The 12,812-nt window shown below is 21.8% G+C and overlaps 1 protein-coding gene across 10 annotated transcripts in view; it reads left to right on the plus strand.

Annotated features, from left to right (window-relative positions):
* Efa6 (Exchange factor for Arf 6) overlaps positions 1-12,812 on the plus strand; it is a 128,008-nt gene that overhangs the window by 98,534 nt on the left and 16,662 nt on the right. For 9 of the 10 annotated variants that reach the window (XR_015295263.1, XR_015295264.1, XM_003696025.4 and 6 more), the window contains one exon: positions 10,606-10,975. Coding sequence is in view for 8 of the 10 variants with exons in the window: in XM_003696025.4 (XP_003696073.1) it covers positions 10,606-10,975 (370 nt within the window). In the remaining 2 variants the exon portion in view is untranslated. Of the gene's footprint in view, positions 1-9,916; positions 10,261-10,605; positions 10,976-12,812 lie in introns of those variants that run through there. The other variant, XM_086917905.1, reaches the window with a different exon arrangement.

Below are 12,812 nucleotides of genomic sequence, written 5' to 3' on the forward strand. Positions count from 1 at the left end.
ATTATAACTTAATCAATATAAATAATTAATTAATTATAATATTTTAATATTATAGTATAAATTTGATGTAATAATTTTTAAAAACTATAATTACAAATTTTATCAAATAAAAAATATATTTAATAATAAAAATATTGAAATATTTTTATAATTTTAATAATCAAAATAAATATTAAAAACCACTATCATAATTTTCATCAAAATTTTTTAAAAAGAAATATATTTTGCCCTATTGAATATAGTTATCCTAAAATTTAATATTTTATCTCTTTTCTCATTAGTTTTCTTAAATTCATAAATTCAAGAATTTGCAACACTCGAAAGAAATCTAATATATCTCTAATCGATGAACTATTCCGTGCTTTTAAAAGGCAAGCTAATTACATCTGTGCCGTAATGTTGATTAATGAACCAGCATATCCCAGTAATCTAATGACAAAATACTAGATTCGACTTAGCTCTTTTCTCCCTTTTCTTCTCTTTCTCTCTTTAGGCCATGAGCCGTCTTTGCCATAAAGCATGCGTTCGCAGCACACGATAATCGCGCGAGTTATCTCGTGACAGTTTAATCCTCCCCGAGGAAATTGAACGATGCCGCAAAGCACAAAGAAAAATTGCCATCTAAAGCTTTGGGACTAATATCCTATCTGAGTAAACGATTGTGTAGTCTTACTGGAAATGCATTTGATTGAACCCTTGCATCAGTACTCAAAATTTTCGACGTTACTGTTTTGATTACTATAATTTTCTGGTATAATTAAAATATTTTTTTTTTTGGTTTATCTATTAAAAATTTGGAATTAGTTTTTTCTTTTTTATACCACTTTGTAATTTTGTTCTTTTTTATACCAATTTGTAATTGATTGGAAATTAATATTATTTTATTAATTTGCTTGAATAGAATGATAGATTTTCTAATTTAACCTAATCTAATCTATTTTTTAAATATTTAAATTTTATTTCTCGTAGAAAATATTCGAAATTTTTAACTTTTTTTCTTTTTATATTGATTTATAATTTTATTATTAATTAGAAATCTTATATTACAGATGTTAATAATAGATTTCTAATTAGAAATTAATGTTACATATATTAATAGGTTAATTACTTAAATAAAATGATAGAATTTTTTAATATAATCTAATCTAACTATTTTAATCTAGTTATTTTTTATAAATAATGGATTTGATACTATATATTAATTTAGAAATTTCATTTATATCATAATATTTAAAATTTTCAAAAAAATTTTTATTACCTTTAATATAGTTAATTTAGTTTTTCCAATTAATTTTTCAAACTTTTAAATAAAATTTTGGAATCTCAAAAGGTTTCTTAAACTTAAACTTTTGTCTCAAAAATCGTTCAAATTTTAAAAAAAATTAGTATCTTTTTTTATATACTTTTAGTCTATTTGATCTATATTATATTAAATGTAAAAAAAATGTATTTCTTGCGATATTTCTTGCGATAACAAGGAAAATAAATCTTATAAAAATAATGAAAAATTTCTATATATTAATTTAATGAAATACAAATCATAAATTATAAGTTATTGATATTAATACGAAAAAGTTTTAAATATCTCTTGTATATTTAATAATAATAAAATAATAATTCTTAAATTTTCAAATAATAAAGATTTAGCAATAAATTTTTATTATCTATTTATTTTCATTTTAATTAAATATCGTAAATGATAAATGTAAATTATATAATTTTATTTTTTATTTTATATCATTGTATAAATCATTTATTAAAGTAATAAAAATTCTGGTATATCAAATTCTTATTGTGCATATTCTTTTTTTTATTTTTATTAATATTCGATTTCATTTATTAACTTAAATTTTAATGTTTTATTTTATACGGAGGATATATATTCGAGGAGATATAATTGATTTAGGATACATTTGCGTCATCAGAGCGAACTGGAACTTGCTTAACACGATAGATTGTTCTAATATAAATCTTGGTTGACATAGATTCTATTAGGATTATTACAATTTCAAATATCGAATTATACAGATAAGACTTATATTATAATTTAATGCTAATATTTGATATTCGAAACACTTACAAGCAAATATATATGTATGAATATTTTACAAATTCTGTATAATTATTGTATCAAAGAAAAATCAATGGAAAAATGAAAGATAAATATATATGAATAATTTTAATGTTTTTAAAATTATCTTTCATTTGTTTCTTGAAATAATCAAATGTTTGATAAATAAATTATTTAAAAATAAGTTTTTAGAATTTATTTACATGTATTTCCATTTTAGATAAATTTACTTTATTTTACTTAGTAATTTTTTGTTTCATTTATTCGTTATTTTTATTCCAAAAATAAAAAGTATCTTCTATATAAGATAAATATTATCAAAAAGCTTTTCAAGTGCTATCGTAAATCAATCGAAAACTGTTTTAAATGGTCACCATGTCCATGAACTGTAGTCTGGTTGTACGTCAGCTGGTGACTGAACTCTGACGATCTAATGATAGAACTCGTTGCACGCGCATATAGTCGCTCTTGAACCTGATCATAATAATAGAATTACGCGATAATAACCGATAGGAAACGCGATCGTGCATTTACTCACAGCTCCTTACAGCGTCGATCGTTTTTATCATTTGGTATCTGCCAGCTGTTCGCTGTTTACGCGTATTCCACGCAAGAATATGAAACAACATGGTGAAAAAGAAAAAAAGGGAGGGGAAAAAAAAAAGGGAGAGTGTCGAGGGCAGTTAATTAAGCGCACGAGCCCACGATCAAACGACGCGTTCGGATAACAAACGATTTTCTATCAGAGTGAATCATTGATTACTCACGGTCTGCAGGAAGACGATGCACGGAAAACTCGGTGAAAAATGAAGGAAATAATTGGGATTTGTAAAGTTGTAAATTTTGTAGATAAAATTTATGGAAAATTTTATGAGCAATGTGTATTTTATTAAAATTAGAATATTTTATTAAAATAATTTTAATTTAAGAATTATTGATTTACTAGAATATATATAGTATAATTATTGTTGTACTATTAATAGATTGAGAATGTTTGTTGTATGAGATGTGAAAATGTATGTACATTTACGTATATTTTTATAAAGAATTGGAAACAATTTTAATTAGAAGAATTTATTCAGAAAAAAATAGATAAAAATTTAGATTAAAAATTAATATATTTGATGACTTGAACTATTAATATTTTAAAGAACAATAGTTTGTAATTCAGGTATATTTAAGGAATAATAGTTTATAATATTCTTTTTAATCGTATCTAAAGTTAATAAATGTTAATAAATGTTTTTAAATTAGTAAATATTTTTTTTTTTAAATTATTATATTTTATTAGTACTTTGTATTAAAGTAAAATAAAAATTTAAATAAAATATTTATTAATATATTTAAAAACATGTTATAGAGAATCTTCATTAATAATAGAATATATAAAAATAAAATAATGAAACTTTGACAAAATATAATTATTCATATTTATAATTATAGATTAAAGATTGCTAGATTATTCTCAAATATACACTACTATCTAAAAATACGAAAAAATTTATTACATTTATTTTCTACCTATTACTTTCCTTTATAAATGGATAATAGAATCTTTTGCATACTTGAATTGGACTTAAAAATTATTAGTAGAACTCTAGAAATTGTAATTTATTTCGTATGAATAATAATAAAATATTTTATCTAGAAAAAGAAAGATGGATAGTTAAATTGTATAACATAATTCTTTGTTATTACTTAAGGTAATTCAAAATTTACCCATTATTTTATTTATATATAAATTTAAAATAAATATGAAATCTTATAAAAGATGAAAAATATAATTCTGGTTTGATCTGGTTTTTTATATTATATATTATATATTTTTAACATCTGAATAATTAATTAACTTGTCAATTTCTTTTTACCAATAATATTATTAGTAATAGAATTAAATAAATTAATTAAAATCGGATTTTTTTTTCTCCGATTTTTTTTATTAAATATTAATTTTGTTAAATAGATATCGTTAGCCAATGGAACACACATTTAAAAACACTGAAATAATAAAATAACATTAATTTTTTATTTACTGAGTTATGTGCATAATTTTTTTTTTAAACTGATATTCAATTTTGACTTCTAATTGTGGACTTCTAATAGGAAAGAAATAAATATTTGTATTATAAATGTATTTAGCTACTTCTTAATAATAAAAGATGATGTATTTTTATGTATTTCGAGTTTCATGTATTCCGAAGTTGAAACAATTTTCATCGAATTTTGATACAGTCAATTTGTTTTTATTAATTTCTAGCCTATATATAAGCGATAAGAAAAATAAAAACTTTTTAAAGTAAAAAAATAAAGTTTTAGGAATAGAAAATTATATTTATGATTCTTTGAAAAAAAAATTAATAAAAAACGTTTTCAAATTTCCTAAATAAATCATTTTATTGTACAAATTTCATTTATTATACAAAATTATGTTATGCAAACCATTTTAAAAATATTCATTTTAAATCATCATTTGATATTTCCTTGTCATTATGTATTTTCAAATATTTTTCCATGTAATTTTTTATATAAATTTTAACAAGACACGTTTTTAAATAACTAAAAAAACTTTTTGCCTTTGAAAAATTAATTTCAATATAAAAAAAAAATTATATAAGAAAGTTCAATTTTTTAATCTTTTTCTCACATATTGTCAAATTACAAATATCTTAATAAAGAATTCTTCGATCCGTGTTTTTCCTCTTCTCTCTATTTCCCATTTAATCCACATCTATTCCAAAAACGACTCGACAACATTCTCCTCCGCTGAACACAAGTTAACAAACACCGTAACCCGAGAAACATTCATTAAATTCCACTCGCAGAGGGAAAGATACTCTTTGTGCTACTGAAAGTAGTCAGACACTAAGCATAAACTAGATATTGCATTTCTTGACGACGGATCATAAACCCGTTGAATGGTTGCTCTCGTTTGTGGGGCAGAGTAAACGTGAAACAGTGCAGCCACCGCTGCATCGAACAACAGCGACGAGACGTAGAGGCGTAGAGCTATATTATTTAAGGGCGAGTTCTGTCGCTCATAAATCGCGTCCTCAACCCCGCGGGAATCGAAGTTCCTCCGCCGCATTTCCACCCGGATAGCGAGTTTTCTTTGGCGACCCGGCTTTGGGACCGGTGCTCGGCCGCTTTGAAGTTCTCCACGCACTGGCGATAAATTTCCGTGAAGAGAAACCCTATTTTCTTGTCCGTTCCGTGTTGCCACGGTGATTTTTTTTTAACCTTATTGACAAAATCGCGTACGGAAGATGATGTGCGCGATGAATATTGCGCAAGTGAGAGTAATTAAAGTAAATTTGAAGGTGAAGAAACAGAAGGAAAAAAGGATATCCGTTTTAATTAATGAATGTGAATTGTTCGTAAATTATTGTGTAAAAAAAGAGATGGTTTAAATAAGAATTGAATGGTTTCGAAGGAGACATAAGTAATAGTGGAATTTCAGACACTTCGAATCGCTTCAAATTTAGTTATTACATTTATTTTTATATTATATAATAAATCAAACTTGATACATTTTTTTTTAAATTCTTAACTTAAAATAATGTTTAATCGTTGTGATGTGTTTATAGAAACAGTAGATGAGCGACAATAATATATTGACGCATATGTTGTCATGGATATATATATATATGTATATTGACGAAATTCAATGTAATAGAAGTAATTTTTTTTCGAAAAGAATATCTCGAAAAATGGATAAATAATGGTTATATATATAGAAAAAAATTGTTCAAAATGTTCATTTCTACAACATATTCAAAAATCATTGTAATTGAACGTGATAATTGTTTTCTAAATAATTACTAAATGTAATTATGATAATTTTCTGGATTTCAATTATTCTGAATTTCTTATAATAGATATTTTACATCAAGCAATCAAAGTAATTGAAAAGTAATAAGATATTGAATCATGCACTCATTGCACTATCACAATTTTTAAGATTTTCAAGACATCCAAAACGATCAAGATTTTTCAGAGTTTCAAATTTTGAATCACATTTGAAATGATTCAATTTTAATGTCTGGTATGCAATATCTATTCAAAATTTATAGAAGATAGAGATAAAACTGTTGAACAGTTTGAAGCAATTTAAATTATAGTTACTGATAATATGAACACTTTTACGAATTGGCTAACAAATGTTTGTAAACAATGTTCGTGAATTGTTCACTGACAAAAATGCGTCTTAAGATAATTAATTTTTCTCTAAATAGATATATAGAAATCATATTATGATGACACATATATTTTTTTAATTTTTGCATGATCAATATAATTTCTCATTGTTTTTTACTAAAATTATTAAGATATTTATTAATTGATTGCATATGAAATTAATATTAATATTAATATATCGTTAATTCGTTGCTCAATAATTTAAATCAAACGAATACTTAGATATATTCACATATATTCGAGTCTTAATTAAATTTGATATATTCTATTTAATATTATATATAATAATATTTAAATTATTATTGCAATTTGAAAACTGTAATAATTGTATTAGTATTAATATTTATAACTGATGTTTATATAATGGAAAATTAGTATTTAAATATTTGGATCTAAATTGACTAAACATTCGAGTAGTTAGATATCGATTAACTAATTGGATATTCAATCTAAATTGAATGGATCAAGAGTACTTATTCATCATAGATTCGAGTTGCATTAAAGATTCTATTATAATTTACAATTAGTCTGCTAAAGAGATATCAATAAGATATGCTTTTCATTAGAGCAACAATGAAGTATCTTTTATTATCTCTTTAAAAAAAAAAAAAGAAAAAAAGAGAAAAGAAAATATTTATTTATTTCATAGAATTTTTAGGTAACCAAATATACATATATTATTCCCAATGAAACAGATCCAAATATTAAAAATAAATATGAATATTACTGATATTTGAATAGTAAAATTTAACAAATATTCGGATAGTTGGATCTAATTTCAATGAATATATATAATTAATCAATAACTTTAAAATTTCTATTGATCATATCATGTTTCAAATGAATTATATATTTTAGGGAATACATTGAATGGATGGAATCTGATTTTTTTATATCTTATTTTTTATAACGATATTGGATCTGAAATACATTGATCTTGAAAAAGACAAATTCATTTTGATATAATCAATAAATATAAATTTTTCTATATAGTTCTAGTAGTTCTTATTAATTCATCCTATATTATTCAAATATACGGAATGTATATTTAAGATTAGGATCCCAAACAATAAAAAAGGAACAATAAATTGTTCTCAAAAGTTTTACTCTTAAATTTATTTTTATACGCTTAGAATTCTGAGTATTTAGCTTGTTAGTGAATTCACCAATAAATAAAACTATCTAATAAGTCTTGAACTGCTTCACTAAAACAGAAACTTTTTGTTCCATGTTTCTTAAAAAAATTATTATTACTTATTTTTTTATATTTTTGATAATGAAAATCGCTGATAGGAACTTTCAATTAAAAAATGTTTTCATAATTTAATATATTCGTATTAAAAATATTTTTAAATTTGTAATGATAATAAAGGACAAGAAGTTTCTTTCGTAATGAGGAATTTAATGCAGTTTTAGTCAGATACAAGATTAAAAGATGTATTTATAGAAGAGAATATAAATATTATGCGAGCATAAGTGAGAATTATTATTTCGTATAAATCTTTTTAATAGCGATTATAAGAATTTATCAAGATTTTGAATAGAAAACAAAATAATTATAAACGAAATGTGATTTTTTCCTATTCTTATATACATGTACAACGGTGTTTTTCTGAGCTTTTCCGAGATACGACCCACTTTACAATAATCAAATAATTTCATCTCTTTATTTTTCATAATTACATAACAATGTATATTGTTAATAAGATAAAATACATAACATTTTATTTTCATACAAAATTCAAATATGTTCCAATAAAAATTAAAAAAATTTATAAGATTAAGATCATAAAGGTTATAAAAATTATAACTATATAAAATATTCAATATGAACAAGTATGAATCTTGCTGAAAATTTTTACTTCATAATGTATATAAATATAATATAATAGGTATTTTTTATATAAATACAATTGTGCCCGAATAACAAGAAATGGAACGTATAATCATTCAAGGAGCTAAATATTCTGAGAATTGTTGTTGAGTATGTTCTTTCTCGATTTCGCTTGCTTTAATCGTAAAGAAAGAAAAACATTGGTTATATAAAGTGAAATAGAAAAAGAATGTTTATGTTTTATTTTACGATACTTTAAGTTTCCAAAGACGTATATACGTATCTTAAAAACTAAAGTTTCGATTCCAAGTATTATTGGTAAAAATAATTCTATGACAATTAAGCGAATGAAAAGAGTGAAGAGTAATATTACAAATATTTTTATTTTATAATGTGACTTCTTTTAAAATTATTTGGAAATTCATGATGAATAAAGTATTTCCAGAATGTTTTATCTAAATATCACTAATTTTTGAGCTATAAATATTATAAAAATCAGTATTTTTATTTATTTTAAAAATTCCAGCTTCTATTGTTCAGAATTAAAAAATTTTTATATTTATTAATTTTACTCATGAACAGCAAATCGGAACCGAAAACAATTTTTAAAAAAATTATATAGAACGTAAGATTGGTAGAATGTGGTTGGTAGATTTAGATGGATTTTCTAAAGTCAAGGTAGAAATTTCTAAAGCTTTAGAAGTTCTTTAAGAAAAACGTGTCTAAAGAGTGATTTGCAAGGGCTTCGAAATCAACATGACTCCGAGGTTTGAAGTTTCGTCAGAATCTATGTGTGAGATTGCACATTTTCTTATTATTAAAGATAATGATTCTTATGAAGAGAAAAAAAAGAAAAAAATATAGAAACAGAAAAAATAGAGAAAAAAACAGATTTATATTTATTTGAGTTTTATTATTTTTTTTTTTTTGTAACCTTTTTTTAAATTTGAAATAAATATTTTTGATATTCGAATTTTTTGTTTTAATTTTAATTATATTTTTAATTTTTAAATTTTTAATATTAAAACAAAAAAATTTTTAATTTAAAACATTAATAATTAACATATGAGAATTTTAAGATTAAAATAAATATTAATAATATATAAATATTCAAAAATTATTAATTTATTCAAAGCATTTACTTTTTAGATTTATAATTATAATAAAAAAATCACAATCAATTATAATTATAATTCTTGTTTCATAAGCAAATAAAATTTTGGTTAAATATAATGTTGATAAATAATTTTAAATATGTAAAATATTAGAAGAAATGTATTAATATATAGATAAACAAGCAAAAACAATTTATATATTATGGATAAAATATATAAAATTTAAGATATATACAATTTATTGAATATTAAAACCTTATTTTGATCATTATTTTAATTAACTTTAACAATTTAAAATTTTTATCTTTTATCTTTTCATTTTATCGTTTCAAATCTATCAAAGTTTATCTATTTATCAAAACATCAACGTTATAACTAATTAAAAAAAATTTAAAATTTTTTTATTTTATCTTTTTTAATGATATTTTAATTACAATATTATAATAAAAAATTATTATATAATTCACAATAGCAATATCTATTTATATTACTTAATAAAATTTGAAAATAATTAAAATATGCAATATTATCAAATATTTTTTTTTAATTTATCAAATAATTTATTTTTAATTTTAATCATACATATGATTAAATTAAAAATTAAAATAAATATTAAAATATCTGCAAAAAAAAAATACCATTTCTTGATCTCAATGATTTTTTAATATATTATATCAAGATTATCATATTGAATAATGCTGTGAAGTCGCTAACAGTTGTTTATTAAAAAATTATTAACCTAACACAAATCCAATATAAATCATGAAATTAGAAATTAAATAAATTTTATTTGACATTAATTAATTTAATGTTAATTTTAAATTTAATTTCACTTTAAATTAAAATTAAATAAAAATTCATTTAATTACGATTTAATGATTTGCATTGGATTTGGACTAGTTTTTTTATTTCTATAAGATGACCAGCCATCAATTGTGATAATAAAACCAATCTGATCTAATTAAATTTTTTCGAAGAAAAGTTTTTATTAATATCTTTTTAACGAACAACGATCGCTAAATAAAATCTTTATAATATTATTCAAGGTAATGATCTTAATAATATATTAAAAAATCATCAAAATCGGATGATAATCTGTTTGTAAATAATTACCAAGAATTTTAGTTTTTTTCATTTTCTAAATATAATCTTTTCAGAGATTATTTAATATTTCATTATTTTACATTTAATTCATTTCAATCAAGATATCTATCTATCTTCCACTTATCATTCTAACTCAAAGGAAAAAGAAATAACCTATTCTCTCAGAGTACTCTTATCTTTACTTTTATTTTAATCCAAAAAGAAAGAAAAATACTTATTATCTGAAAATATAACCTTTAAATACGAAAAATCACAGTTTAAATAAGATATTTATATCATTTCTTTAGATCCTGCGATAAAAGCTCATGTGCGTCGGCTATTGTCACCTGGACAACCGGTATGTGACGAGACGGATTCGTCGAAGATATCTCTCGAGGCAACAACGCCCGCGAATAACCCTAGAACAGTGTCGTCCGGCAACGGAGAGGGCACAGAACTAAGGAAGCCTGGAACGCCAGAACTTCCGGGAGGTTCGCCACAGGAACCAACTGGGGCGACGCAATATGCGACCAGAAGCAATGGATCCTATAGTGATGCCTCTGGCTCCTCCGAGTTAGAGGCACTACTTCCACCAATGGATAGTTTCAAAGAAGAGGAACGTGCCCAATGGGAGCCGCTTTCCGGTGACAAGTTTTCCAGACAGAAGAACACGCCTAGGTAAGTGACAATGAAATTTTTTTTTTTTTTTTTTTTATAAGAACTGATATTATTGATTTTCCTTTAATAAATCTTCTTTTTGTTGTTAAGAGAAAAGAGATTACAGAAATATAGAAGAGATAAAATATCAGACATCAGAAAAGAGACATCAAGGTTTTGATTATTTAATTTGATATATTGAAACAAACAAAATAGAAATTACAATGATTTTTCACTATAGACATTATTTAATATCTTTTTGTTCAATATATACTTAAATAGAATTTTTTCTGATTTATTTTTTAATTTTCAAAAAATTAATCAATGTATATATTATTATTGGCATAATAATAATTTTAGAATATAGATACAAAACAAATGGATATTTGAAATATATTTTGTTTTTGATTGTTATAATAACAAAAGCTAAAAATCAAAATTTGCTATTATGGATTCAATATTTAGAGATTCATTATGTGATTATGCAAAATGAAATTTATATATATAATTAATATAAAATAATTAAGATAAATTGTGATTTTGTTATTTAATTTGATATTTATATGTCATTAAAAACTTATTTATTAATATTTTAATATTGTTTTAATTTATTTTTCTTAATTTTTATACTATTGTATTATTTTACAATACACTTATTTGATTTTAACTTAAGAAAAAGCAAATAATTCTAAATAATAACTTTCTTAAAATATCTATACAATATTATGTATATACTTTTTTATATGAAAATTATTAAAATTATTTGTGTGATTTCATTATTTATCTGAGATTACCTAGATACAAAAAAGAGTATCTCATTTTTTATTATAATTTTTAAAAAATTACTTTAATTTTAGAAAAAGATTTTATACTAGATTCTTTATCAAATAAAAATTTTGTTTTTATAATATATATGAGAATATTGTTATTTTAATTTATTTTTATTTTTTGAGAAATATGAACATAATAATATTAAACTTATTTAAAATATTTAATATTATTATTATGTGATTAGTTATATGATTGATTATAATATCACATATATAATTATAATATTATTTTATGATTAATGATTAATCCTAAAAATTCTAGATAATATTCTCCGAAGAATTAAATTTCTTTATTGTCATATATTTGTATATATATTTAAACTTTTTTTCAAACGTTTCCATTTTTTTTGTGTAAAAAAAAATATTGTATATAACGGAAGATAAAATATTTATCGTTATATTCAATGTATGCCAGAAGCAAACATTTAAAGAAAAAAAACATTTAAAACATGATATATTATCAAAAGCAAAGCAAAATTGTCATAAATATAAAAATTATATTTACAAAAATATTTAATTATTATTCTATTATGCAATTAAAAAATTATAACAATAAAGTTTAGTCTTATTTATAAATATAAATAAATCAATATAAATTAAAAAAGTATATATCTTGATTAAAAGATCTTGATGAAAAAGCATAGTAACGATATATTTTCTAAAAAAACAATATTTTTCAAAATAAATATAAACAAAAAAATGATTTCAAAAAAATCATTCGTTTAGGATTTCATGTCATGGATCACAAATTTATGATTTTATTCTGTACAATTGAGACTGTACAATTTAAATATAAGACTTTTATTGAGTAAAATATAGAATTTAAAATGAAATCATATTTTCTAAAATTAAGTAATTCGAATCTGTATATTATTTATCTATCTAAACATTTTAATATTTTCCAATATTTATTAAAATACAATTCTCTTATATGTATAATAATTATATAAATATATGATTTTTGCTTTTTTTTTCATAATAAAAATGCATTTTTATTATGATAAAATAAATACAATATTTTATTTTTA

This window comes from Apis florea, unplaced genomic scaffold, assembly GCF_048593485.1.
Source record: "Apis florea isolate Af1SG1 unplaced genomic scaffold, ASM4859348v1 contig_2272_pilon, whole genome shotgun sequence".
Lineage (NCBI taxonomy): Eukaryota > Metazoa > Arthropoda > Insecta > Hymenoptera > Apidae > Apis > Apis florea.